General features: G+C 44.3%; 3 protein-coding genes across 6 annotated transcripts in view; 1 reads left to right on the top strand and 2 right to left on the bottom strand.

Annotated features, from left to right (window-relative positions):
• Positions 1–1,222: 1,222 nt before the first annotated feature.
• Positions 1,223–4,770, top strand: LOC116321419 (MAPK regulated corepressor interacting protein 2-like). The gene is made up of 5 exons (XM_031741260.2): positions 1,223–1,739; positions 1,848–1,917; positions 2,358–2,497; positions 3,291–3,386; positions 4,376–4,770. The coding sequence occupies exons 1-5, from the start codon at positions 1,685–1,687 to the stop codon at positions 4,444–4,446; spliced, it is 432 nt and encodes a 143-aa protein (XP_031597120.1). The 5' UTR covers positions 1,223–1,684; the 3' UTR covers positions 4,447–4,770.
• On the bottom strand, positions 4,272–14,265 carry trap1 (TNF receptor-associated protein 1). The gene is made up of 18 exons (XM_031741259.2): positions 14,054–14,265; positions 12,597–12,767; positions 12,436–12,518; positions 12,214–12,354; positions 11,612–11,683; positions 11,321–11,481; positions 11,113–11,222; positions 10,950–11,023; positions 9,627–9,782; positions 9,281–9,401; positions 9,128–9,197; positions 8,817–8,964; positions 8,534–8,719; positions 8,251–8,389; positions 8,078–8,163; positions 6,437–6,582; positions 6,274–6,346; positions 4,272–5,893 (listed from the first exon to the last, which is right to left on the bottom strand). Exons 1-18 carry the CDS (start codon positions 14,172–14,174, stop codon positions 5,792–5,794), a joined length of 2,160 nt encoding a protein of 719 aa, XP_031597119.1. The 5' UTR covers positions 14,175–14,265; the 3' UTR covers positions 4,272–5,791.
• Positions 14,266–15,250: 985 nt separating this feature from the next.
• The window catches only part of crebbpb (CREB binding protein b), a 39,354-nt gene continuing 30,523 nt past the window's right edge, over positions 15,251–24,081 (bottom strand). For all 4 annotated transcript variants that reach the window (XM_031741309.2, XM_031741312.2, XM_031741310.2 and 1 more), the window contains exons 23-31: positions 23,979–24,046; positions 23,731–23,881; positions 20,907–21,053; positions 20,696–20,809; positions 20,417–20,582; positions 19,766–19,933; positions 19,356–19,517; positions 18,754–19,035; positions 15,251–18,634 (exon numbers count right to left, since the gene is read on the bottom strand). In XM_031741309.2, the coding sequence (XP_031597169.2) occupies positions 16,232–18,634; positions 18,754–19,035; positions 19,356–19,517; positions 19,766–19,933; positions 20,417–20,582; positions 20,696–20,809; positions 20,907–21,053; positions 23,731–23,881; positions 23,979–24,046 (3,661 nt within the window). In that variant the 3' untranslated portion in view covers positions 15,251–16,231. The remainder of the gene's footprint in view (positions 18,635–18,753; positions 19,036–19,355; positions 19,518–19,765; positions 19,934–20,416; positions 20,583–20,695; positions 20,810–20,906; positions 21,054–23,730; positions 23,882–23,978; positions 24,047–24,081) is intronic.

Here is a 24,081-nt window from a genome sequence, read left to right as displayed (position 1 = left end):
AAGAACTATTGCTCAAGACCACCTTTTTAAAACTTCCAGTAAAATCTGGCTCTTCTTCTAGTTACCTGTAGCTGGCACACAGGTGAAGCTATACAAACATGTTACACCATGAAGGAACATCTGCAGACTTGTCACCTTTATTCTACTGCCGGCAGTAACACCTCCACCTCACCTGGACCAGGGATAAGCGTTTTCTCTACCTGCTGTGCTGCTGATCTTCCACAGGTTTTACTGCACCTTTAAAGAGACAACAATGTATGTATATAGTGGTTACATAACATTTAGGCATCATATTTACTGCTTGCCATGATGACATTGTAGTCATAATGATAAAAGATCTCATGTCACTGCTATGCGATGTTTATTTAATACTGCAGCTGCACAAAAAAACAAGAAACTGTGCTGCATGTAAGACAATGATAATATGGGTTAATTGTACACTTCAAAAGTGCAAGCAGACGCAACAACTCAAATATTTCTATATTGTTTTAATGCGTGTGTCAATAAAAGAGGGTTTTGTTTAATCTGAGAAAAAAGTGGGCCATGAATCATGCGAGGTGACACGCACTGAACATCTGATTCATTACTGTAACTCATATTTATTCCTCTGATGTTTCAGGTGTGTTTCTGTGTCTAACTGCTGCTAATTGTTTCATTTACAGGGTCAAAGTTTGCTTTCTTAATGAAGACTTGAGTTGTGCTCATGTAAAGATAAGTAAAAAAATATCAGAAACAGCAGTATTTATTTTGTCTTTAACTGCAACACATCTGAGATACAGACATCCACAGATTTGGAGATTAAATAAGCAGATGCACATTTTTTCCCCTTAAAACGTTACAGAAGAAACAAAAAGGGGACCTGGTATCGGGACAGAACTGGTTACACTCTGACTAAAAACCAGGACGCAAATAAAGATATTTCAATCATGAATTGATGCACTAATGGGTACAAAATGCTGCAAACAATATCAGACCAATGCACAAAATTAATAGTTTCACCCTCAGAATTGAACTGGGGGAGAACTCCCACAGATGTGTTACTGTTGGTGCACCTGTGCTCACCTGTGTGTACTGTAAACACAGACGTCGTTGGCGCATTTGCGGCTTGTTGAAGCACATAAACGTCACTCATCTGACCCGATTTTAGTGTCTTATTCGTCACACTGAGGCCGAATCATCGCGATAACGTGAAATCGTCCTGCATTTTCGCTCTCACCTGAGGCAAATTAGTGAAACCGGCTTCATTACACCTCTGCAAGTCTCACTTCACACTCGGGGGACGCTGTCGCTTTAAAGCGCCAAAGGAGGCGTGTAGGCACGTCGAGACGGTGACCGTGTGCGTCTCGTGTCTTACGAATGACTGCCGCTGTTTCAGGTTATGTGACATTGTGGCCGGCCAGGACACCTTAGCACCAAAGTGACTTACGTTCTATGACTGATCGGGGCACACGGAGAGACGGGACTCTGACTGTGCATTGGTCGCTAGTTTTTGGGGTTGTTGTGTTTTTTACGCGTGGCGCACTGCTCTGCTTCACGAGGTTAGCGAACAGTTTGCACACTCTCGTGTCCCAGCTCAGTGGATTGATCAGCTTCTCACATCAGAAGAGCTTCTTCTTGGATGTACGTGCTTTGCTTCACACTTCAAAGTGCTGAACTCGGGGATCACAGGTGAAGCCGCCCGCGCATGATGTACACAATTACAAGAGGTCCCAGCAAACTGGTCACGCAGCGACGCACAGGTGAGACTGTGGGGCTAAACTTTGAAGCACGGCACACCGGAAAACCCACTTTCACCTCGCCGGACTGCTGATGACAAGTTGTTTTATCCTCTTTGTCTTGCCTTTCAGGGCCCACACAGCAGCTGGACAGCAAAATCAGTGATTTCAAGCACAAACAAACGTCCTGGAATATGCCTGGGTAGGTGCACAGGTCGTGAAAGGAGACACCTGTAAAGAAATGATTGCATTATAGTGTTTTCAGATACTTCTGGTTGTGATTGTGAATGACTGTGTCCTAGCAGCTGTGGACGTCATCAGCTAGAGACGGCAGCAATTGTTCATCAGCTGATGCCTCAGTGATTGAATAAAACCCCACTCTGGTTTTCTGAGCTTGGCCTGCCTACTCTGTTGGTTTTTATGATTTTTGGTTTGAACCAGCCAGGCAGACTGGCCGTGTGTGTGTGTGTGTGTGTGACCTTGGATCACAAGGTCCCTCATTCAGCTGTTGTAATTTCTTACTCCTGCCTAACCAGCCTTTCTTGGATATAGGGTATCACCTAAAGTTCCTGCTTGGGAATGATAATGAGCACTTTCTTTCTTGCAGAAATCAACACAATACTTCTCTTGTCCCCCTTTCAGACTTCCCGCACCAAAGATCGTTTTCAACCGTCCGAATGGTAAGAAATACCATCACCCTGCTCCAGCTCTGCCCGCACACAATCATCACGAAGAGAGTTTCACCCTTTCGCATGAAGAAAATGTCAAGTTTGTCTCTGAGGGTAAGAAAATGAGTCTATCCCACTGTTACGCTGTATCCTGACGCCCATCCCTCACTTGCTGTTTTGTGAATGACATTATTTTACTATCAAGATGCTAACCAGCCCCCTCCTCTTCCCTCCGAGGCCTCACCCACACAGCTGCTCTCACACTGATAGGCACTGAGCAGAAAAATGCTCTCACGCCCACATCATGCTGCTCTTGACCCACGCTGGCACATGTGCTGAAAGAAATGGCATTTCAGGCTCGGGGTTTAAATCTAGGCGCCACTTTAAAGAAGTGCACCAAAGGGTTCTGACAGGATTGTTGGATTTGAAGTTTGGGCTTCTTTTTAACATTCGCAAACCCAGCGAGTCTCCAGGAGATCCCCCACTTGGCTCAGTTGTTCTTACATTGTGTGTCCTGTTGTTGGCATTGAAGCTCAGTCACAGCAGCTCATAAACAACTTGAGTAACCTTGGCACTGACTGGACAAGGGCACAAACTAGGCCTGACACCGCCTTTGAAATACAAATTGTATAATCAAACGTATCCACTGGAGGCTCCTCAAAGTCATGACCTGGTGGCAGCTGCCAAAGTTGAACTTAATCGTAGTGTACAACCACACACACAGTTTGTGACCACGTGCTGCACTGTTTGGAACACAAACATTTGTCAGGAGAGGTATGTCTCTGAAACAGTTGCTGGACTTTACTTGTTAGGCACTGTGGGTGTGGCCCTGGAGTGCCGGCCTTGGACAGATAAGGACATTTTGGTGTTCATGGTGGCTTTAATGACCGAAGTCTTGCGTTTTCAGCCTGGCAGGAGGTGCTACAGCAGGAGCAGGAGGTGGGACAGGCTGCACAGAAAGCGGTGCATTATAAAGAGGCCACTGCCAGCCCACACATGGACGGTGAGTACAGCTACTATTTTTCCTTTTTGTGTTATCTTCAGACCCCAAGTCGGTGTTTTTACGCACTGTGACAAAAAAAAGTCCTGAGATTTTATGTATTTAGTGCAAGTGTAACAATCATATCAATCAATCATATTTCATCTAGCTGCAGCTCACAGGCCTGTAACCGTTGCAACCTGTGCAGTAGGTCGCACTGGTTTATAACAGCCAAATGGCCTAGCATAGCCCAAAGTCACGGGTCAAATCTGTTGACTCATTCTAAAATGTTAATATAGCAATGCATGGGGAAAGCTCACACACATTTTCATGGTGTTTGTTTGTTTGTTTGTTTGTTTTTTAAATGTAACAGTGATCATAATAATACTAAGACCTCTAGCCCAGAACAAAAATCATGAATAAGATGAATCAAGAAAAAATACATTAAATACAACTCGTTGGTTCTGTGACTTTTAATGTGGTGGTGTGACTGAGCTGTTGCAGTTCCGCCTTATGACCACCAGAGGGCGATGATCACTTTACATTCCCAGCAGGCAGACGTAACTGATAAAAGTCGGCAGTGTTAAATATATATATCGTAGCGTTATGTAAGACAGCTTGATGTAAAAGATGCTAGTAGTTATTTTTGAAGTTTTTACGTTTCTCATTTAATTTTATTTATTTTTTTAAATGAGATTTAAAAATGCGTTTATTTTGAATTTATTACACTGTCGCAGTTCCTCCTTGTGACCACAAGAGGGCACTGAAGACTCATTAAAAATGCCCAACAGGTGGTGATGGTTTAGCTCAGTTTGAGTGGATTACCATTTACTCCACTGCTGCATTTAGCCCATTGGTAGAGTGTATTGAATAGGTGGTAAGGAAAATTTATAGACGAAGAGAAAAGCGTAATATTTAGTGATTCTTTATTTTTCATCCTTTTGACATATTCTCAACCATCCACGCCATGGACAAAGATGGATCTAATGGTTTAATTTCTGTTTTCTTCTCAGACTTTGTGCCCATAGATTTGGATGAATGGTGGGCCCAACGCTTCTTAGAAAACATAGATAAGCTCTCCTGACGCTCCTCTGGGATTCAATGCTCTCGGACAGTCTGGAGGTGAGACCGCGGTGACGGTTCACAAAAGAAGAGGAAGCCTGGGCGGGAGTTCTGATGGGTCAAAGTACCCAGATGTGGTTGAAATGGACTGACAGTGCTGATAATGGTGGACACAAACTCCTGAGAACCACTTGAACTTGTGCGGTCTAACTGCCGTGCGGTCTAACTGCCGTGCAGACAGACTGCACACAGAAGGATGAAGTCTTAAAACTGAGGTTCATCTTATATTTTCTCTCTCACAGCAGAGATGTTACTTTGAAATGCAGTAAAATTGTATTTTGAAGAAGTTCTGGATTACAGCTTCATTTCTTTAACCTGACATTATGTTGAATCTGTTTATTTGCTGACAAGACTCCATAAATCCTCACACTATTTGAAATGACATTCACCGCTTCCTGATTGCAGCCGAGTCTCCGAGTACGAGCACAAACAGCTGCTCAGAAACTTTTTTTTTTTTAAACCACAAAACTAAACAAGAACATAAGAAAAACTGTTCAAGCAAAAGAAGTGAGAACAGCAAAAGATTACAAACTAGCAGGCATAATTTCAAATGTGCTGAGAGGTGGAACATGGGCAAAGGAGGAAACCCCACACACTTTGAATTTCGGTGCAGATTTGGAGCACGTTGGCTAAAACTGCAAAATCCGGCACTGGCCTTGGCAGAGGATTTACTCTTAAGTGTCCTTGTGGTTGAGCTGGAAGATGAATGTTTTTCTGCTCAAAATTTGTACCTCAGAGACGAGGTTGTTACTCTCCTCCTGCCATTTTTCCATCTCTCAACAGAAAAACACAAAACCAAACAGATTATCTGGAAACTTAGAGGTGGCACATTTCCAAAAGGAAGACCAATAAAGCTTCCTTATAAATCCAAACTTGGAAAAATATCATATTTAAGATGAGTCCAGCTGGCAGCAGCATATCAGAACCTCAGCGCTCACTGGGAAGCCTGGAATATTCATGATGCGATTAAGAAAGCCTGACTATTAACTGAAAATACACTAAAAAGAGTGAGCATAATGGAAAAGTCACACTGTAACAACAGAAAGGTGCAACCATGACCTTCATGTCCTGTTAATGGCAGGACCAAAGAACACAAAGCGTAGAGACACTGAAGTGTTTACGGAGAATCTTCAGACAGTTCCTGTTTCAGCCTTCACGCGTGCTTCACAGGTGGAAATGAAAGACTTCAGAGGGGAAAAGAGGTGGTGTATTCTTTACAAAGTCCAGTTCTCTGGCTTTATTGACCATTGAGATGCTCCAGTCTAGAGCCTGCTTTCACCAAAACAGAGTGTGTCTGCGGGCAGCTCTCAGTGCTTCTCTAAAGCTTTAGTCAGGAGGTCGTTGAGGCGGGAAATCATCGGTCGGGGATCATCGTTCAAGCCGGCTGTGATCATGGCATTGTCATAGATCTGGAAAAAATAAAAGAAGTAAAACTATAGAAGCTGCACTGCTACCAGTTATTACCATAAAATCTCTCCAGTGAATAAGCTAATGGCATCCTGCCTGAAGAGAAAGACTGGGCAACATTTTACACTGATAATAACATGCTTATTGTATCGGTATTGGCAATATTAGCCCTGTATTTACCAAAATTTGCAGTATCTTACAGCACTACAGCCCTTATTTTTTCATTAAAACACATTCGACTCTTCATTTTTGTTCTTCTGAATATAAGAAAAGTGTAAAAATCGTGATATGGCATAGTTTTGTTTAGAGTTCATTAATGGAAAAATGGGTAAAGAGCAAATAGAGATGAAATAACTGTGAGGGTTCTCCCAAGCCACAGTACCTGCTCCAGTAATAATCCAGCCAGCTCAGAGTTTGTGTCCTTCAGTGCGAACAACTTCTTGATCAGATCGTGTCTGTGAGAAAGCAGAGCACAGTCAGAAGTGGCCAAAAACCCACTCCCCCCCCCACTCTCCATCCAGTGAAATTTGTCCACACACACCCACCCTGCATTGATCTCCAGTGTGGGCTGCAGTATTTGGGCTCTCTCCTCAGCGGTGCGGGCCAGCTGCTGGGTGCGGAGGAAGTGGCGTGCGGCGCCCATTTCCAGCACTGTGATCATGGCCGGGTGGGTGTCCAGACGAGGTGTCAGCTGAGGTGCCAGAGGAGAGAATTAATTACAGGACGTGTTGGTACAAAGAGTCGTTTAAATCTGTTTCTCAAGCTGCTTAAGATGAATTGGTTGTTACCAAAACTGATGAAGTAGGACAAACTGTGACGCCCATTGTTACTGGAATGTCCATTTAATGATGCAGGAAATGTGTAAATGTTCATTTCCGTTAAAGTTTTATTCATATAGCACCAAATCACAACAACAGTTAAGGTTAAACACCAACAATGTTACAGAGAAAACCCCAAAAATCAGGTGACTTCCTGTGAGCAAGCACTTTGGCGACAGTGGGAAGGAAAAACTCCCTTTTAACAGGAAGAAGCCTCCAGCAGAAACAGGCTCGGGGGGGGCGGGGCCATCTGCCGCGACAGGTGATGATGTGATGCCTGATTCTAATGTGCCAAATCATTTTCAGCCAAATCGATTCCCATGCTGTGTGACAGTCACCTTAAATGTTTAAATGTAGTTTAAAGTTTCAGGGCTTTAATGTGCCGCTGTCACCTTATTAGCGCTGATAATAATTAACCAATTAAAATGTTTTTATTACTACTCTGTACAGAGAAAAATCCAATCAGGTGATTTCCTGTCCTCTGATTAACGATCTTCTGTCCTCTGCTCTGACTGTGTCTTGTCCTTTTTGCGACAGTGGTACATTTAATGGCATCTTTTTTATGTTCTTTATAGATTTTTAATCACCATTTCATTATCACCCTCTGATATCATCTGTGATTAGAGCAGGCCCCACTCCTGCTGATCACTGTGTATGAAAGACCCACAAAACTCCTCTAGCGCATACAGAGCCTGAAGCAGACAGCTGATTACTCCTGTAGTGATACCTGTTATCTCCAGCTGGGGTTTTAGGTTTTATCGAGCCAAAGAAAGCCTGGTTGTGCTGAACTTTGTTTCTCTGTGCTGATTTTATTGTACTCGTGCTCACATTATAAGCTGAGCCAAACTCACAAATAATCGCATTTTCAAGCCGATTTCATCCTGAAATTTATGACCTGAACCCTTTGGAGCTTCTGTGAAGATGTTGGCTTGTAATCTGTTTACGAACGTAAAAACTAAGGTACGAGTCGGCCTAACTGTGTCAGAATTAGTCACACTTTGCTTAGTTCACATAGAGGAAGAAAGCTTCCACATCATTGTTTTTTTATTCACCGACACGACGGTTAAAATTGAGTCCGTGACAGCAAATCAGCTGTTCATTCACCACGGCTCTGATTTAACCGGCACTTACAAAAGTGTTTTTTTTTTACTTTTCCCATCATACCCTTCTTCGGGACCTAAAGTTCACACTCTTCCCACAAAACTTTACAAATCTACAACTGTGCAGAAAGAAAAAGGACAAAAAAGAAAGGAAACAAAGTGATCAAAAGTGCAGATAGAGATGACAAACAAGCCTCTAAGAACCCATCAGCCGAATTCAGAAACAGTCATTTCAGGTATCTCAGGCATGCAAACGTTCCTCTCTTACCTTTATGTTAGTCACACGGAGTCCTAGCGAGTTCTTCATCCAGGCCATGAGGTCGTCAGCCTGCTCCTGCGTCAGGCGCTCGGATGCTGCGAGGAAGAAAAGACGATGAGCAGGAGTCAAGTCTACAGCTGCGACAGCGAGAGGCTAGAGGCTCTTGTGAAAGACGGGCACACCTGGCTTGCTGTCTTCATACTTCTCCTCCTTGTAGTGATCGACCACGATGTCGGTCTCGACTGAGATCAGCTTCTTCTTGTCAAACTCTCTGAGATGGAGCAGGGTCAGCTCATCAAACTGCTCGTAGCAGAAGAGCACCTGCACACGTGCACACACGCAAATGGAGACACGGCAGTTTGTTATAGTGAAGCTATGACCATAAGCAGCATCTGTTGTTAGTTAATCAGGATAATTAGCAGCTCAGGTTACCTGGCTGCTGGCTAACTCGAGTCCGAGTCTTACCTCCATGTCCTTCTGCTTCATGGCTTCGTAGTAGGGGGAGTGCTCTGCGAGATGTCTGTTAGGGGCACACAGGTAGTAGATGTTACGGGTGCCTGCCTTCATGCGGGACGCGTACTCCATCAGATTGGTCTGCTGGCCGGCCGGCAAAGCCGACGACTCGAATCTCAGCAGCTTTGCGATATCCTCCTACAAAGAGCGAGAGCACGGAGCGAGACTCAGACTCAAAGTGTTTCTGCTAACCTTTAAAGTTCTGTGTCATTTCATTCAAAGCTCTGGTGCAAACCTTGACATCTTGTTCCTGCGTGGTGACGATGCCTTCCCTCATGAAGAGGCCGTAGTCCTCAAAGAACTTGCTGTACTTCTCTGGCTCCTTTTTGCTCTGGTCCAGCAGGAAGCGGATCACCCTCTGCTGCAGAACATCACGAAGCTTCCTAAAGAAAGGAGACGGTAGAGAAATGAGCAAACAGATGTGGCCTGAGACGGGCTGAACCGAGGGACTGTTAGAGTAAGTTCCACAATAAAAATACAGATACAGTACATCTCCTTCATTAAACCAAACTTATTCCTAAAACAGCTGCATTACTGCTGCTGTACCTGATGAGGGCGCTCTCCTGCAGCAGCTCTCTGCTCAGATTCAGAGGGATGTCCTCACTGTCCACCACACCTAAAAATAAAACAAAAACATGAAGTGTTGCATGAAGAAAAAAACAAACAGAGCATGCTAGAAGCATTCGAGGAGGAACAAACCTCGAAGGAAGCGCAGCCACTTGGGCAAAATGTCAGTAGCTTTGGTCTGAATCAGGACCTTCCTGCTGTACAGAGCCACGCTGGACCCCATCTCCCTGCTCACATCGAACATGGATGGCTTCTGTTGGCAAATACATTCTTTCATCACACACTTGACAGGAAACCGGCTTCCTCGACTCACCACTGCTGAAAGGTCGCTAAAGAACAATTTATAAAGCTGTAATGTAAGTTTACGTCATCTATCAGTACTGGACCTGAACACCAGCTGGTTTCCTAAAAGATTCTCACAGAGCTTTGCAACCAAACAGCAACTGAAGTAAAGTTTGCATTGTGAAATACTCCTCACCGCTTCGGGGACATAAAAGATGCTCCTGATGTTAAGCGGGGCGTCGGCGCGGTAGTGCAGAGTGTAGCGGGGCTTGTCGTAAGCCTGAGCGATGTAGCGGTAGAACTCCTCGTGCTGCCAGTCACTGATCTCCTTCGGCTCCATCATCCACAAGGCCTGAAGGAAGACAGACAGCGATTATTAAAAATTATTATTTTCATTGTCGTAATTTTAATACGTTTGTCTGAAACAGTCTCATTTACAAGAGAGCCCTAAGTCTAAATGAGAGCACTTGTATAAATAAAGGTTAAAAAAAAAAACCCAGTCCATTAAATCATTACATTGCTTTAATACTTCTTCTTTTGTCCTCCACCTCTCCAGGTGCCTCAAATTCTTTAAGGAGACACTGCACAACATACACAGCTAAGATATATATCAAATTTGGGCTGACAGCTCTTTGGGAATCAACTTGTTGGTGCAAAAATACTATTTTATGCCTGCTGTCTTTGGATTTTTATGCTAGCAACAAAATGCCACAAAATACAATATAAAACAGGTTCTTTGCCAAGTCATCTGTTATAAACAGATACCAAGATTATTACAATGGAATACAACTTAACTAAATAAATACTGGTGACTGACAGTGCTACCCCTCAGCCTCCTAGTAGACACACCCATGGTATTCATCTCAAACTCCTACATCATCTCGTTCTTAAATTATCCCATTCACGAGATTTTCGGAAAGCTTACAGTGACTTTCAGCTTGAGGTCACTGAGAGTCGAACTCATCCAGGATTTTTAGTAGATGCACCCCATGGTATCAGTTTGAAGCTCCTACGTCACCTCATTCTCAAGTTATTGCATTCACAAACTTAGGTGTCCACACCACATGCCTGTCCACCCGGTGGGGTGACGACCATACCCCATGAGCCTTTCAGGGCCGAGTGGCAAAAACGACACTTTTGAAAACAATCTAATTAAATTGTTTTTTTGGAACTTGGTAAACAAACTAAGGTTAAATAAAATAAAGAAATATCCTTAATTTTACTATTTGTTAGTGCCTTTTAATACTTAAATAATTCATAAGTCAGGGTTAAAAAGCAAACAAACAAAAACATTCTGGTTAAAATTGTCAGGTACGAGGACCGGACTAAAATGAGTGAAAAAGCAACAAGTGTCTAAACAAACACAAGGAGCAAACGTTTGGCTCCTTGGAGGCAAAATATAAAGAAATCAGGGGCAGTTAAAGACTTTTACACAGTACTGTACAGTCGTGCCATTTATTTTGTGAGTTTGGACCCATTCAGTGAGAACCTTCATCAGAACAGGAGAACAGCAGCTCACCTGCAGAGTGTTGAGCCTCCGTCCATTCAGAAAGATGGGGAAGCTTACAAAGTTGCTGTACTTTGTAACAACCTCTGAAACAGAAACAATAAGTACTGATGCATGAATACGTCTCCTCACTGCAGCCGTCCTACAGTTACCAAAGCAGCGACAGCACTTTTACCTTTAACTCTGTCCTCAGAGGAAAACTCCTTGCAGTCGTCTTTGAGGTGGAGCACGATTTTCGTTCCTTGTTGAACGCCGGTGGCTTCAGCAATCTCAAAAACCCCAGAGCTGAGGGAGACCATGTGAAATATTGAGGATTACACTTTGATTCACAGCAGCCCTTCTCAAACCAAGGATACCTCTCTACAGCCACTCTTTGCTCTCACCCATCTGAAGACCACTTGTATCCAGGTGCACCGGTCTCAGACGAGCGAGTGTACACGTCCACGTGGTCGGCCACCATGAAGGCGGAGTAGAATCCTACACCAAACTGACCAATGATGGTGCTGCTGGCCTCCGCCTGGTTCTGAAGAGCATCCAAAAACGCCTACAGTGGGGAGAAAGTTACAATAATGACAGAAGGAGTGAGCATCAGAAAAGACGAAGCTGCATTTTAAAAGCCAAACTTACAACAGGAGCGCTATATCGGATAAGTAATGTGACAATGAAGCACTTACCTTAGAACCGGAGCGGGCGATAGTGCCCAGGTTAGACACCAGCTCATCTTTGTTCATGCCGATTCCTGTGTCCTGTTGGAATATAGAAATCAGTCACTCAAGAATTAAGCTATCCTAGTGTGGTGTATCCCATTTACCACCAGGGGGCAGTAAAACATCTCAGGGCTTCAGGTGCACTAGAAGCACTAGGAACAACCTGCTACAAGAGGACTTTGCTTTGTTCTTTATACATACCAATAGCTACAATATTTCAGTCTTGGATACAAGAATCAGAAGAAGATTCCCATTTCTATAATTATTTATAGCTGGCTGTATGGAGCTCGGGACATAAAAAGCAGAGATATGCTACTGATTTAAGTAAGACAATGCAAGAAAGGAGGGGGACCTGGGGTGGAGATGGGTTGCAAAGCAGCTTGAACAAATTTCGAATTGTCCTACTTAAGACTGGATACATGGAAAGGTAACAAGCTGAGCTATCAGCTGGTGTTTGCTGGCACCGAGCTCAGCTGATCTGCTGGGATTACGGCTCGCTTTCTGATCTAATGTTATCCTTCCTGTTCTAAAACTTGTCCAAAACTTCTAAAGTCAGTAAAAATGTGTACCTGAATGGTGAAGGTGCCCTTTGCTGCATCACTCTGCAGGTGGATCTCCATTGGAGCCGTTTCACCACCTGCCGATATCAATTTGTGGCGCAGTTTTTCCAGTGCGTCGCTGCCGTTAGAGATGAGCTCCCTGATGAAGACCTGAAAGAAAGACGAGTCAGTCAGAGGAGAGCAGTGAAGGTAAACTGTAATGATAGTAGCCTTTGTCCAACTTTACACCACCTCTTTCTCTGAGTACAGGGACCTGGCGACAATATCCAGCAGCTTTTTGGTTTCGGCCTGAAACTCATGTTTGTGGAAACTACCTGAAAAGATCAAAGGCAGAGCAACATTCAGAATTTGAGAAGTTTTCACAGGAAATATGTCTGCAGCTGTCCCAGTACCTTGCACAGCCTCTGTATCGCTGATGATATTGTGCAGAGGCTCCTCCTCTGGCTCTTTCTCTGCCTCCTGGGTGCTGTAATAAGACTGTGGGCTGAATCCAAGGCAGGCCTGCTGCGAACTCCACACCCTGGGGCGACTGCTCCACCTCTGCAGCTGTCCAACCGACAAACCTGATGGCATGACGAGTAAAGATGGTGAGGCCATTTCACAAGGGAGCGGTAGCATTTTAGATCCCTTATCATCTCTCTAATCAGGGTCTACTTATCCCTCTGAGGTCACAAGTTTACCCAAACAATGCCTGAATGCCTACAGCAAAACACAGACCTACGAGAAAGTGATTCATGGCTTCATATCATCCAGGCTTGGTTATCGCACTATCATATATTTGGGCATTAGTCAGACTCTGCGTTCACATCTCTTGCTTGTTCAAAATGCTGCAGCTCGACTCCTATATCCAGGTGTACTGAGAAGCAGATTAAAGCATAGAGAGAATTGGGCTTTTGCACATTTTGACATCTTCAAACCCTTAAATAAAAGTACATCTTTATACTTTTATTCACTGGCATTCAACCCCCAGAGCCTCCACACGTCACATGAACAGAATTTTGGTCCATGCTTGTTGCTTTTAAACATGCATATACATAAACTGACTTGACTTTTTGTGACAGGCATGTATCGATGTGCTATCACAGAGGACGGGCAGTCTACCTGTGCAACCTGAATGGGCTGTAGGTGACGTCTGACCTACCAGGACTCACAAGGACACCAGCAAAAAGCAAAACTAGAGAAAAGTAAGTCAGAGTGAGGGTCTGTAGTCAACATCTGCAAAACCATTGCTTAATTTGGGGAGGGGGGCTCCATCTTGCTGCCACTTTGATTAGCAACAAAGCAGGTGAAATGGATTCACTTGTCTGAGCAGTGTGCATGAGCCTTCTTTCTAAAAACAAATAAATAAATAAAAATCTCCACCCCCAGGGTCTCATCTTTGTGTTATAAGTGTTTGTGTAACACTAACATTAAGTCCTGATGTGCTCAACTGAGAACATCCTGGCCTTTTCAATTTTATTTTATTTGTTTGGGTGACCTCTTCTTGCTCCAAAGACGTAGGAAATTACCAAAAAAGTTTAACTGAAAAAAAAAAACTTTTTTCCTCGGTTCTCGGGGCTTTATGGTATGGTACATCTGTGATCTTTCTTCAAAGATGGGGAATATTAAACGATAAATAAAATCCATTCAGCTTAGTGTGATGTAACCATGCAATAAAATTTATAAGCGAATCGCTTTCAATTCATTTTTAACTGTTAATCGGTTTCTACTGTAAGACACGTGAGCCGCAGGTTAGTTTAAAAAACATGGCCACAAAGGTTAGCTGCAGCAGAGTTTACATTTCACTCAAATCTTGGGGCTGTCAGCTAGCCGGCTAGGCTAACTTGGCTGGCTAACGAACACAGCTTACCTCCAGTCAAGGAGCGCGAGACAGGTGGGCTGCTCAGCCCGCGTGCAGATGACACCAGCCGCGAGCTGGTCCTCTGAGAGGAACCGAGAGCGAACCGAGCCAGCGCGAGACAGCGGGACATGCTGACACCCAGGTGAGACCCAAAGACGAAACAAATGACAGGTCGACTGACCGACAGGGACACACGCTGAACTACAGCGGGAGAAGGACCTGCGACTGCGCGCGATAATGACGTCAAAAGGGCGACCGCAATCTGCCTGATGAGAATAGGAAGCTATATCTTCAAACTGTAAGTGCATAATTTAATTTTATGTAGTAATACACGGCTAATCATCTGTGTATATTATATGTTTATATTAATCTTTAGTATGGTTATTTACTCGAGTTTTCTGATTACTTCAAATGGAGATTTTTTTTGTTGCCAATTTACACTTCAAGGTCAAACAGAGGTAATGTAAAATAAGTGCGTTATGTTCATGCAAGCAGCATTTTTTTTTATTTTTTTTGCAATAATCTGTTACATTTCAAATGGTCAATGTCAAATCTGTGATGGTTCATATTTTTAAATGTGAAGATTATTCTTGATCCTGTTCTCACATCAAAATAAACTCTGACTGGACTCTTGGAAACTATGAAAGCTTGTCATTACCACTAAGAAAATAAAAAAGAGAAAAATAATTTAAGTTACCCATCTCCAAATTTCAAGTTCCATATTTCAATTTGTCCTGGTACCTACGTAAAAATTCAGTTCTCTCAACATTTCAGATGATGATCTTAAAATCTTGCCTCAAATTTTCAGGTTATTTCAAAATTTGAGTTACATTTCAGTTCACATATCTCAGTAACTTCAGGTTATCAGTTTAAAATTTTAAGTTACATATCTCATAATTTCATAATCTCTCAAAATTTCAGGTTACACATCTGAAAATGTCAATGCCCAACTAAGTTTGAAATGTTAAAGTGATAATTTGAATTTACTTGAAATTCTGACTTACAGAGGGAACTCCCCCCGCCCCCCCAAACCAAAACAGAAATTCTTCTGTGGCCCAAAAAGCTTCCACAGGCAACTGATGAAAATCTAATGGATCGTTTTATTTATTCATTTTTTTTTGATATAGAGAAATGATTGAGCAAATAAAAATCAGCCCAGCTGCTGAACACATACGAATTTCCCCCATGCAGAAAAATTTGAGCCAGTGTCTGTGGCACACAGGTTTATTTAACAATATGGTATATAAGTACGAAATGAGCCATTTGAACCAATTTGTACAGTGATTTCATTTCTTTTCTGCATATTTACAGTACTGTCCACCTGCATGATTTACATTAGAGAATAGTTCATCATCAATTCAAGTTTAATGCGAGAGAAAATGATGCACAAAACTCTCTGAACACAAATCAGCAGTCAAACAAGGTAATTTCCCACCACAGGCGAAAGAGGTTTAGGACTTAATGAGAATTTCTTTAGACTGAAGGAGAGACAAAGCAATCTTTGAACATCTGCAAGACGAACACTGGGCCCAGGCCAGTAAAAAGAACATTCCTGCACCTGTGAACATGAACAAGAGTCAATGCAGGTTTACCTTCAACCTGCAAATTGTGTTTGGGTGTGTGCAATAGTTCCTAGATCTATACAAATACGTTAATCTCCTTTAGACTCTGCAAACAGGAAAGAAATTAAGGCTTTCCTAAAGGCAGTCCTTTTTGAAAAATGGCATATTAGAATAAATTAGCCAGGAACAGAGAAACTGAGCAGGAGGTGAAGCCTGGCAAAAACAATTTCCACACAAATAATTTTACAGTCTTCTCAACACAAATACAATATTAATTTGCAAACGTACAAAATAAAAAATAATAAAATGAAAATTTTTTTTTAGAGAAGTTTTTTAAAAAAGTCAATACCAGAGCATAACAAATGAAAAACAAATTAAAACACAAAGACCAGGGCAAAATCTTGCAAGGCTGGTCGGAACCAAAAATATATTCATTGTGTCTTTGTTGTTTCTTCAACAGCAATTATTAAATCACTCTGTGTACTTGAAAAAGTAGTCCTTGGTTCACAGTCCGTAGGCCTCGTAAGACTCATTTATTTTGTGATTTCTTTCATCTTTCTACATCAGCAAATAGAAAAATTTTGCAGCTGAAAACAGAACAAGGCCTTTCTTCTGTCTCAAAATGCTACAATCCTTCAACAAATTTCTCTAGTGTGTCTCCCGTCGTGTCACCCACCATACCCATGTCACTACTCAACCCCCCTCGGTTTGGTGTGTTAAGCTGCGGGAGCATGGCGCTCTGCTCTGGTGTTCCCATGTGACCCTGCTCCATGGACCCTGACATGGGACCCCCTAAGCTGGGATGGGGAGAGCTGGAGTGGAGTGCGCCATGCTGAGGTGACGGCTGGGGTTGTATCCGAGGGGAGGGACTGGAATGAGGGGCCTGCTGCGAAGGTGGGCGGGGCGATTGCACTGGGGCTGGAGAGCGTACCTGGCTTCCCAGGGTGTTTGCCATTGTCTGGCCAGGTAGGTGAGCTCCTGCCTGGGCTTGGCCTTGGAGCATGTGAGGCTGTGGACTCATCGAGTTGGCCTGTGCCGGAGAGCCCATCTGCTGCTTCATCATCTGGTGCTGTTGCTGCTGAAGCATGCGTTGCTGGAAGTTCTGCTGTCCATCCATTCCCATCCCAGGCTGGCCCATTTGAGATGTGGGAGGGAGCGGTCCCATAGGCCCCCCACCTCCTTGCATAGCCATGTGCTGCTGCTGCATACGGAGCTGGGAGTAGCTTCCTGGTCCCGGCTGCTGTTGGGGGAACTGCCCATGGGCTGGAGGCAAACCTCCCTGCTGCTGCTGTTGTTGCTGCAGCTGCTGCTGCTGCTGTTGTTGTTGCAGCTGCTGTTGTTGTTGCAGCTGCTGTTGTTGTTGCTGCAGCTGCTGTTGCTGCAGCTGCTGCTGTTGCTGCAGCTGCTGTTGCTGTTGCAGCAGCAGCTGCTGCTGCTGCCTAAGAATTTGCTGTCTGCGGAACATTTGATTTCCGTTTGGTACCATCTGGCCTTGGGGGCCCATGGGCTGCATTCCCTGGGGTCCCACCTGCTGAGGAGGCTGCTGTTGAGGTGCCATCCCTGGCCTTTGCACCTGGTTTGCCATGCCCACCATTGTGTGCATTCCTGGCTGGGATCCTAGCATGGCCTGAGGGTTCTGCTGTTGGGGCTGCTGCTGTTGCTGTGGTTGGTTGGCTTGGTATTTTGCCGTCCTCTGTTTAATGAAGGCGGCCATGAGGTGGGGGTTAGACTTGAGGATGCTCAGGACCTGCTGTTGCTGCTGTGGGGAGCTGGGTGATTTCAGGGTGTCCAATAGCTCCCGCAGGGCACTTGGAGCAATGTTACCCGGCATACCTCGGGGCATGTTTTGTCGCTGTGGTGTCATGCCCTGCTGTGAGGAGCCCTGCGTAGGCATGACCCCAGACATCTGGTGACCCTGCTGGGACATCATGGGCCTCTGCATGGGCTGACCTTGCTGGGGTATTGGGTTTCCCTGAGGGGGCATGGGGCCTTGTTGAGGAGGAACCTGTGGCTGATGACCCTGGGGATTCTGCATCCCCGGACCCCACTGGCCCTGCTGCATCACCTGGGGCCCGCGTGGCCCCTGCATCATCTGCATTTGGCTTGGCAGGGGCCCCATCATGCGTGGGTGGTTCATTGGCATCCCATTCATTGCATAATTCTGCTGCTGCTGCTGCTGCTGCTGCTGCGGCTGCTGCAGCGGCTGCGGCTGCTTTGACTTAGCTAACATCTCGATCTGTCTGGCCACCTTCAGGGCTTCCATCAATGACTCCTGCGGTTGCTGCTGCTGGCGAGGCTGTGGAGGCTGCTGTTGGTGCGGCATGTTGGGCATGGGTGACTGCTGCTGATGGAGAGGGGATGACTGAGGCCCCGGTTTACCTTGCGGCACTGGTGTTGGAGGCTGACTGCTGCGGCCGTTGCTGGGAAAGCCTTGGGACATATTGGTGGGGTTTGGTGGTTGCTGTTGTTGGGGCTGGTTGGGCATGGGCTGGGGAGTCTGGGGTGTATTAGGCTGCTGCACAGAATTTGGAGTGTCTGGGGCATTTAAGGTAGGTGGAGATGGCATAGGCATACCCCTTCCAGCCATGGTGGCCATTCTGCGACGCATCATTTGAGCCTGCTGAAGCCTGTGCTGCAGCTGCTGTTGTCGAAGTTTGTGTTTGATGTTGAGACAGAAGGGCACGGGACACTTGTTCTCCTGACAGTGCTTGGCATGATAACAACATAAAGCGATGAGCTGCTTGCACACAGGACAGCCACCATTGGTCTTGCGCTTGCAACCTTTGGTGTGCTGAACCACCCTCTTCATCTTCTGGCAGGACGGCAAAGAGCAGTTGGCATTGCGGCACTGGCAGGCATGCACCAGGGACTGGATACAGCGCTGGATACTAAGGCGTCGACTCTCCTGAGGGCTCTTGGAGGCCTCTCCACCTTGACCATTGCTGTCATCATCTAAGCCCAGACCCCACTTCACCATTTGGTGCTCATGGCCTTTAGTGTTGTAGCAGTTAATGCATAGGTCATAGTCCTGATGAGAGGGGAGAGAGACGACATTAAACTTAGTTAAAAATGTAAACTCAGTGTTAATTCAAAACCGATGCAGATGTTGCTTTTAAAACACGGTCAATGATCACAACTGTATCTTACCTCACAAACTGTGCAGTGCCAGCGAGTCTCGACATGGTGCTTGCACTCATTGCAAGTGTACACAAAGCGGTCCTGGCCTTGGTTGTGCAGCTCCACCAGCATGCACATTGTGCTCCATTTACACCTTCTCAGTGAGCTGAACTCCCAGTGCTTGTCCCTGGCCAAGGTCAGAAACGCATCACGTCCGTCCATCAGGTCACAAGTCAGCAGAGGGTCAGGGTCCATGATGGGTGGCAAGGTGTTAATGACTGGCCCAGCGTGGAGGTGGATAACAAAAAATACCTGGTGGCAGGAGGGGAAGGAACACTGTTAGCTATAGGCATTGCTGAAGTGTAGTGCAACGTGACAAATTCCGTAACTCTTGTGTGGAGGAAAATTTCCATGTGGAATTCAATTATCCTCAGGAAGCAGCACAGTAAGAGAGACGCTCTTGCTCTGTACTTATAATTTCACACACAACAATCTACCATCTTTGTCTGAATTTTTTTCCCCCAAGCTTTAAAAAAAAGAGTCAAGTTACTGAAATGTTACACGAAATGAAATTTTATTCATTTAGGAGAGACAAATAAAAAAAATCTGTTATAGTTGCTAGGGTTTCCCACCTCCTTATGTTTCTCCATTGTGGCATAGAGCTTCTGGGACAGATCATTGGCTACATTTGGCATTCCAGGCTTTTTCTTATTGGCTCGACTGACGCTGCTCTTGTTTTTGTTGGTTTTCTTGTTATTCTTCTTTTTGGCATTCTTGCTGTCAGCTTGGGCTCCCTTGTAAAAAGACACACATGGACATTTAGAGAAGTCGAGATTGCACAACAGGCAAGATGAGATTATGCAATTAAGCAGAGTGGTTTATACAGTGCCAGAAAGCCAAAGCATTTATATAATGGGTACTTGAGAATGATACAATCTGGGGTGAGACAAAGGACTTAACACTGGGCTGTTGATTCTGGGATCAGAAGAGGCTTTCTTTCATTAATAAAAATATTCTGAATCCACGTATCCATCAAACTCACCTCTGTTGTCTCAGAGGAGGCTGTGTTCTCCTCCTTTTTCCTTTCTTCCTCTTCCTGCTCCAGCTCCTTGATGCTCTCCTCCAATACATTAGGCCAAAAGTCACCCTCAAAGTACGGCAGCTCATAGGCACTGGTCAGCCTGTCTTCTGTTGCCTGCTTGAAAATGTCCTGAACACAGACACACAAAGGCTCTTATCAGGCAATCGGGCAACAAGAGCTTCTAACTGGGGCAAGTTGGAAGTTGAATTTATGAAAAATAATGAGACGGGGAAAAAAAAAAAAAAAAAATCACTCCCATCAGAGTGTACATCAAGTCTAAGTGGTTTAATTAGTGTTTCAAAATTGTCAAGTCTTTATAATAAGACAAGGGGAGCCCCTTTATGTTGCACACTTATAAGCTGAACACTGTAGCTGGTAAATAAATCTAATCCACTTGATAATCCAGTGTAAATGTGCCCATCAGCCACTCCAGAGTCTTACAAGATAATCATTTATATTCCTAAAGCAAATTACATTAGTTCAGCTGAACAGCGTGGTAACCGCCTGCCGCCAACACCAGACTTCAAAATGTTAATTATAGCTGGGAATGTCTTGAGAAACATAACATGCACCGGTGGTTACAAAGTTATTTTACTGGTGTAATTTTCTGACCTTGTAATCATGTATGATTCTTTCAGCAAAAGCCTTGTCCAGCATTTTTCTGTACCACTCTTGAAGCCTTTTGGGCTTGGGGATCTTCTGGTCCGGAGGGTGGCAGTGGAAAATATAGTCATCTCCTTCGCTGGGTGGGCAGGCCCAAATGTGACCCGTCACATACCTGGTCAAGAATTAAGTTATGACTCACTTAGCACTTAGAAGAATTAAACATGCATTAATACATGACTGAAAGGAGTTAAAATGCAACACTGCGTAAAGTTACTTTTTACCCACCCAAGTTTTTTCACATACTCCAGGTATCCTATTAAGATCTCATGGTATACTGCAGTCCTTAGCATACGCGGTCTGAAGAAGTGAATACTGTCGAGGTATGATATGTAAACCCGTCTGAAAAAGAGATACAGAATATGTGATGTGAGAATAATGCACATAAACTAAAAGGAAACTTAAGAGCAATGCTTCTAACATTTTGCTCTTGTGTTACCTGGTATTTGGAAAGGGGCACTCTGAGCCGTACTCCTGGACGTGCATTCCAAAGAAACAAACGTCCACCCCGTCTATTTCCTCAAATGCAAAAAGTGCTTTGGTTCTATAGGGGAAGCTTTCCACCATCTCACCTGAGTCTACAAACCTGTGGAAACAGAGAAGGTGTAAGCAACAGCAGCAATGGACAGATCGAGTACACCTCAATGTATAGTCAGGGTGCTCTTAGAGCTTCTGGCAGAGGCATGTCAACGGCATCCTTGGGGAAGCTGGGAACATGTAGTCTGAATGAACCGTGTACCACACCTCCATTGCTGACGCAGATGTACAGAACTGTGGTTATAAAGCTGTTGGTGCCTGACGCAGTATCCGCCCACGATGGCTTCTGGCAGAAGATGGACATAAGTGAAGGTAGGTCTCAATCAAAAAGGAAGGATTCTTTCGAGATTGGTTAGCTTGTGCAGCTCTGAAAGCAGCTGACTGGTACTGGCAGAAAACAGCGTTCTTAGCCGCCAACTACGCCAACTCGAGTGTGGGAGGGGTTTGGTACATAGAGCCATAGAACAAGATTCTCATCAGTCTTGAAGAAAATCTAGCAAACTCAAGTCAGATAACTCGGGAGGCGAAAGCAGTTTTCTGACCACACTGTAGGCCGTGGGGAGCCAGAGGCATGTTTCAACTTCAACAGGAAATCACACTTCTTAGCTTCCCTTCCCCTGTGGAGAAAAGTAATGTGGTTTTCAACTTGGTTGCAGAGCACTGGACCAGCTCTGTGCCCTCTACGATGATAGATGAAGGTGTGTGGGATATTGCCCCCACCCTACTCTACAGATACTTTTGCTGACTTGAAGAAGCAATTCAACTGTGCCCCCTCAGGGGTTGCTTCATGATTATGGGTCATTGGGTTCATCTTTCTCATTACTGGGAATAAGGTAGGCTTGTTTTCCACCAGGGCTGCCCTTTGTCTCCGATTCTGTTCATTACTATTATGAACAGAATTTCTAGGTGTAGCCAAATGGCACAGGGTGTCATGTTCAGTGGTCTTAACATGTCTCTGCTGGCTTCACTCTGCTATGGGCTACAGCTCCCAGTGGGGATGTTTGCAGCACATTACAAACTGGCACGGATTAGCGCCTCCAAGTCGGATGCCGTGGTTCCCACCCGGAAAAGGATGGATTTCCCACTCCAGGTTGGTAACAAGTGTCTGCCTCAAGCAAAGGAGGGCAAATATCTCAAAGATTTGTGCATGAGTGAGGAAAGAGTGGAGCGAGAGACTCAGAGAAATAAGCACAGCATCTACAGTAATGTAAATGCTGTTTAAAGTTGAGCACAAAGGCAAAGCTTTCACTTTACTGGTGAATCTATGTTCCTACAATCACCTACTGGCAATAACTATGAGTAGTGATAGGAAGTGGTGGAAATTAGCCTCCTTTGAAAAGTGTCTGGGCTCAAGAAAGGGTGAGGTCATCCATTTTGGTGTGGAGGAGTAAAGGCTCTACTCAAGCCCGAAGGAAGCAGTTGAGATGGGTTGAGGCATCTGGCTAGGATGCCTCCTGACTATCGCCTAGATGAGATGTTTCGGGTATGTCCAACTGTAAAAAGACACCATGGCAAACCCAGCACATGCTGTAGGGATTATATCTCTCAGCTAGCTTGAGAGGCCCAGACAACTCAGATCTGTACAGGCAGTTTAAAATGCATTACTGAATGGATGGATACGAGAGCAGTTAAAAGACAGACTGAAGTCATTTGTGAAAAGAAGAAGAAAAAAAAAAAAAGCAAATCAATTTTCATAAGATTAAATATAACTCGGATGTTTTCCGGAACTAATTCCCTTTCCACAGTCAGATCTTTGATATTAAAGTATGAACATGGAGATTTCTGTTTATATCTGAACAAATTGCATTATGTATCTGCATTGTGACGTTGCACGAAGCATCAAATACACAAATGGACAGGCAAATGGACTGGTTACTCATATATAGCTTTTCTACTCTACTTGAACATCCAAGTACTACAACACATCTCATTCAGCCATTCACACAAACAAACAAACACACACACACACACACACACACACACACACACACACACACACACACACACACACACACACACACTTTTTTCTATGTCTGAGTGCTTTCTATCCAACATCCACACTCCAAAGAACACACTGACAGCAACTCTGGCTTCAGTATCTTGGCCAAGGTTACTTTGGCATGCAGACTGGAACAGCCGACCAGCAACCTCCGATTGGTAGATGACATGCTGTACCTCCTGAGCCAAGGCCATCCAACAATGCGCTGTGACCAGCACATTTTCCTAAAACTAGCACATCACTAACACAGTGCATTCAGCAAACGATCCAGGTTATTGCTCATAAAATTAAAAATATGCCTGTGTTGATCAATTACGTGATTGTTGTATCTAAATTTGATGAAATCCTGATCAATAGTCCAGCAGGAGTGATGAGTCCCTATAAAACGACCTTTGGGATATTTGGGTGATAACCCAACATGGTTATCATTTTGGTGTTTGCTGTCATCATGCCATGGTGTCCAAGTTTGATTAAATTCTGACCAATACTGTAGGAGAAACAAGCTCATCGGTCCTTCTACTCTATGAGTTGCAAAATGTACAAACTGTTCTCTGAGGCATTATGCAGTTCAGTTTCCACCCGAGTTAAATGTGGAATCAGCCACGTGATTGAAATGATTGAAAACACAATGCTATTAAAGATTTATCGGATGCTTTTACGCATCTGGAACCTCCAAAGTAAAAAAATAAATAAAAAATAGGCGCTTTAAAGCAGGTGAGACACTTACCTAGACTTCATGCCAGGCTTAACCTCCACAGTTTTGTCAGAGCTGGCGACCACTCGCACAAACACCTCACCAGCTTCAGGGTGGTTCTGCCTTTTCAAGTACTTATTAACTCTGTCTTCAATGTACGAACCCAACCTTGTGGATTGCAACCCTTAACGAACACACAAAGACATGTTTTAAACATTGACATTCTTTGTCTGACTAAGTGAAGAAAAAAAGTTGATGTTTTACTTGTATATGTAACTTACTCTTGGCTGAAAACTTGTTTTCCTTTCTTGCTTTACCAGACTTCTTCAGACAGTTGTCACAGATAAAACTGGAACGAGAAAAATCAAACCATTTTTAGTGTCA

The sequence above is a fragment of the Oreochromis aureus genome, linkage group 4 (genome assembly GCF_013358895.1).
Source record: "Oreochromis aureus strain Israel breed Guangdong linkage group 4, ZZ_aureus, whole genome shotgun sequence".
NCBI classification, from domain to species: domain Eukaryota; kingdom Metazoa; phylum Chordata; class Actinopteri; order Cichliformes; family Cichlidae; genus Oreochromis; species Oreochromis aureus.
Note: the sequence above shows the minus strand (reverse complement) of the source record. Positions and strands in the feature narration are given on the sequence as shown.

Coding starts and splice junctions, on each gene's coding strand:
- trap1 (XM_031741259.2), bottom strand. CDS start 14,174: ATGTCCCGCTGTCTCGCGCTGGCTCGGTTCGCTCTCGGTTCCTCTCAG. Junction 11,223..11,320: donor TACAAGTGGTCTTCAGATGG/GTGAGAGCAAAG, acceptor GGTCTCCCTCAG/CTCTGGGGTTTTTGAGATTG. Junction 8,720..8,816: donor CGCAGGAACAAGATGTCAAG/GTTTGCACCAGA, acceptor CGCTCTTTGTAG/GAGGATATCGCAAAGCTGCT.
- LOC116321419 (XM_031741260.2), top strand. CDS start 1,685: ATGATGTACACAATTACAAGAGGTCCCAGCAAACTGGTCACGCAGCGA. Junction 2,498..3,290: donor TGTCAAGTTTGTCTCTGAGG/GTAAGAAAATGA, acceptor TTGCGTTTTCAG/CCTGGCAGGAGGTGCTACAG. Junction 3,387..4,375: donor TGCCAGCCCACACATGGACG/GTGAGTACAGCT, acceptor TTTTCTTCTCAG/ACTTTGTGCCCATAGATTTG.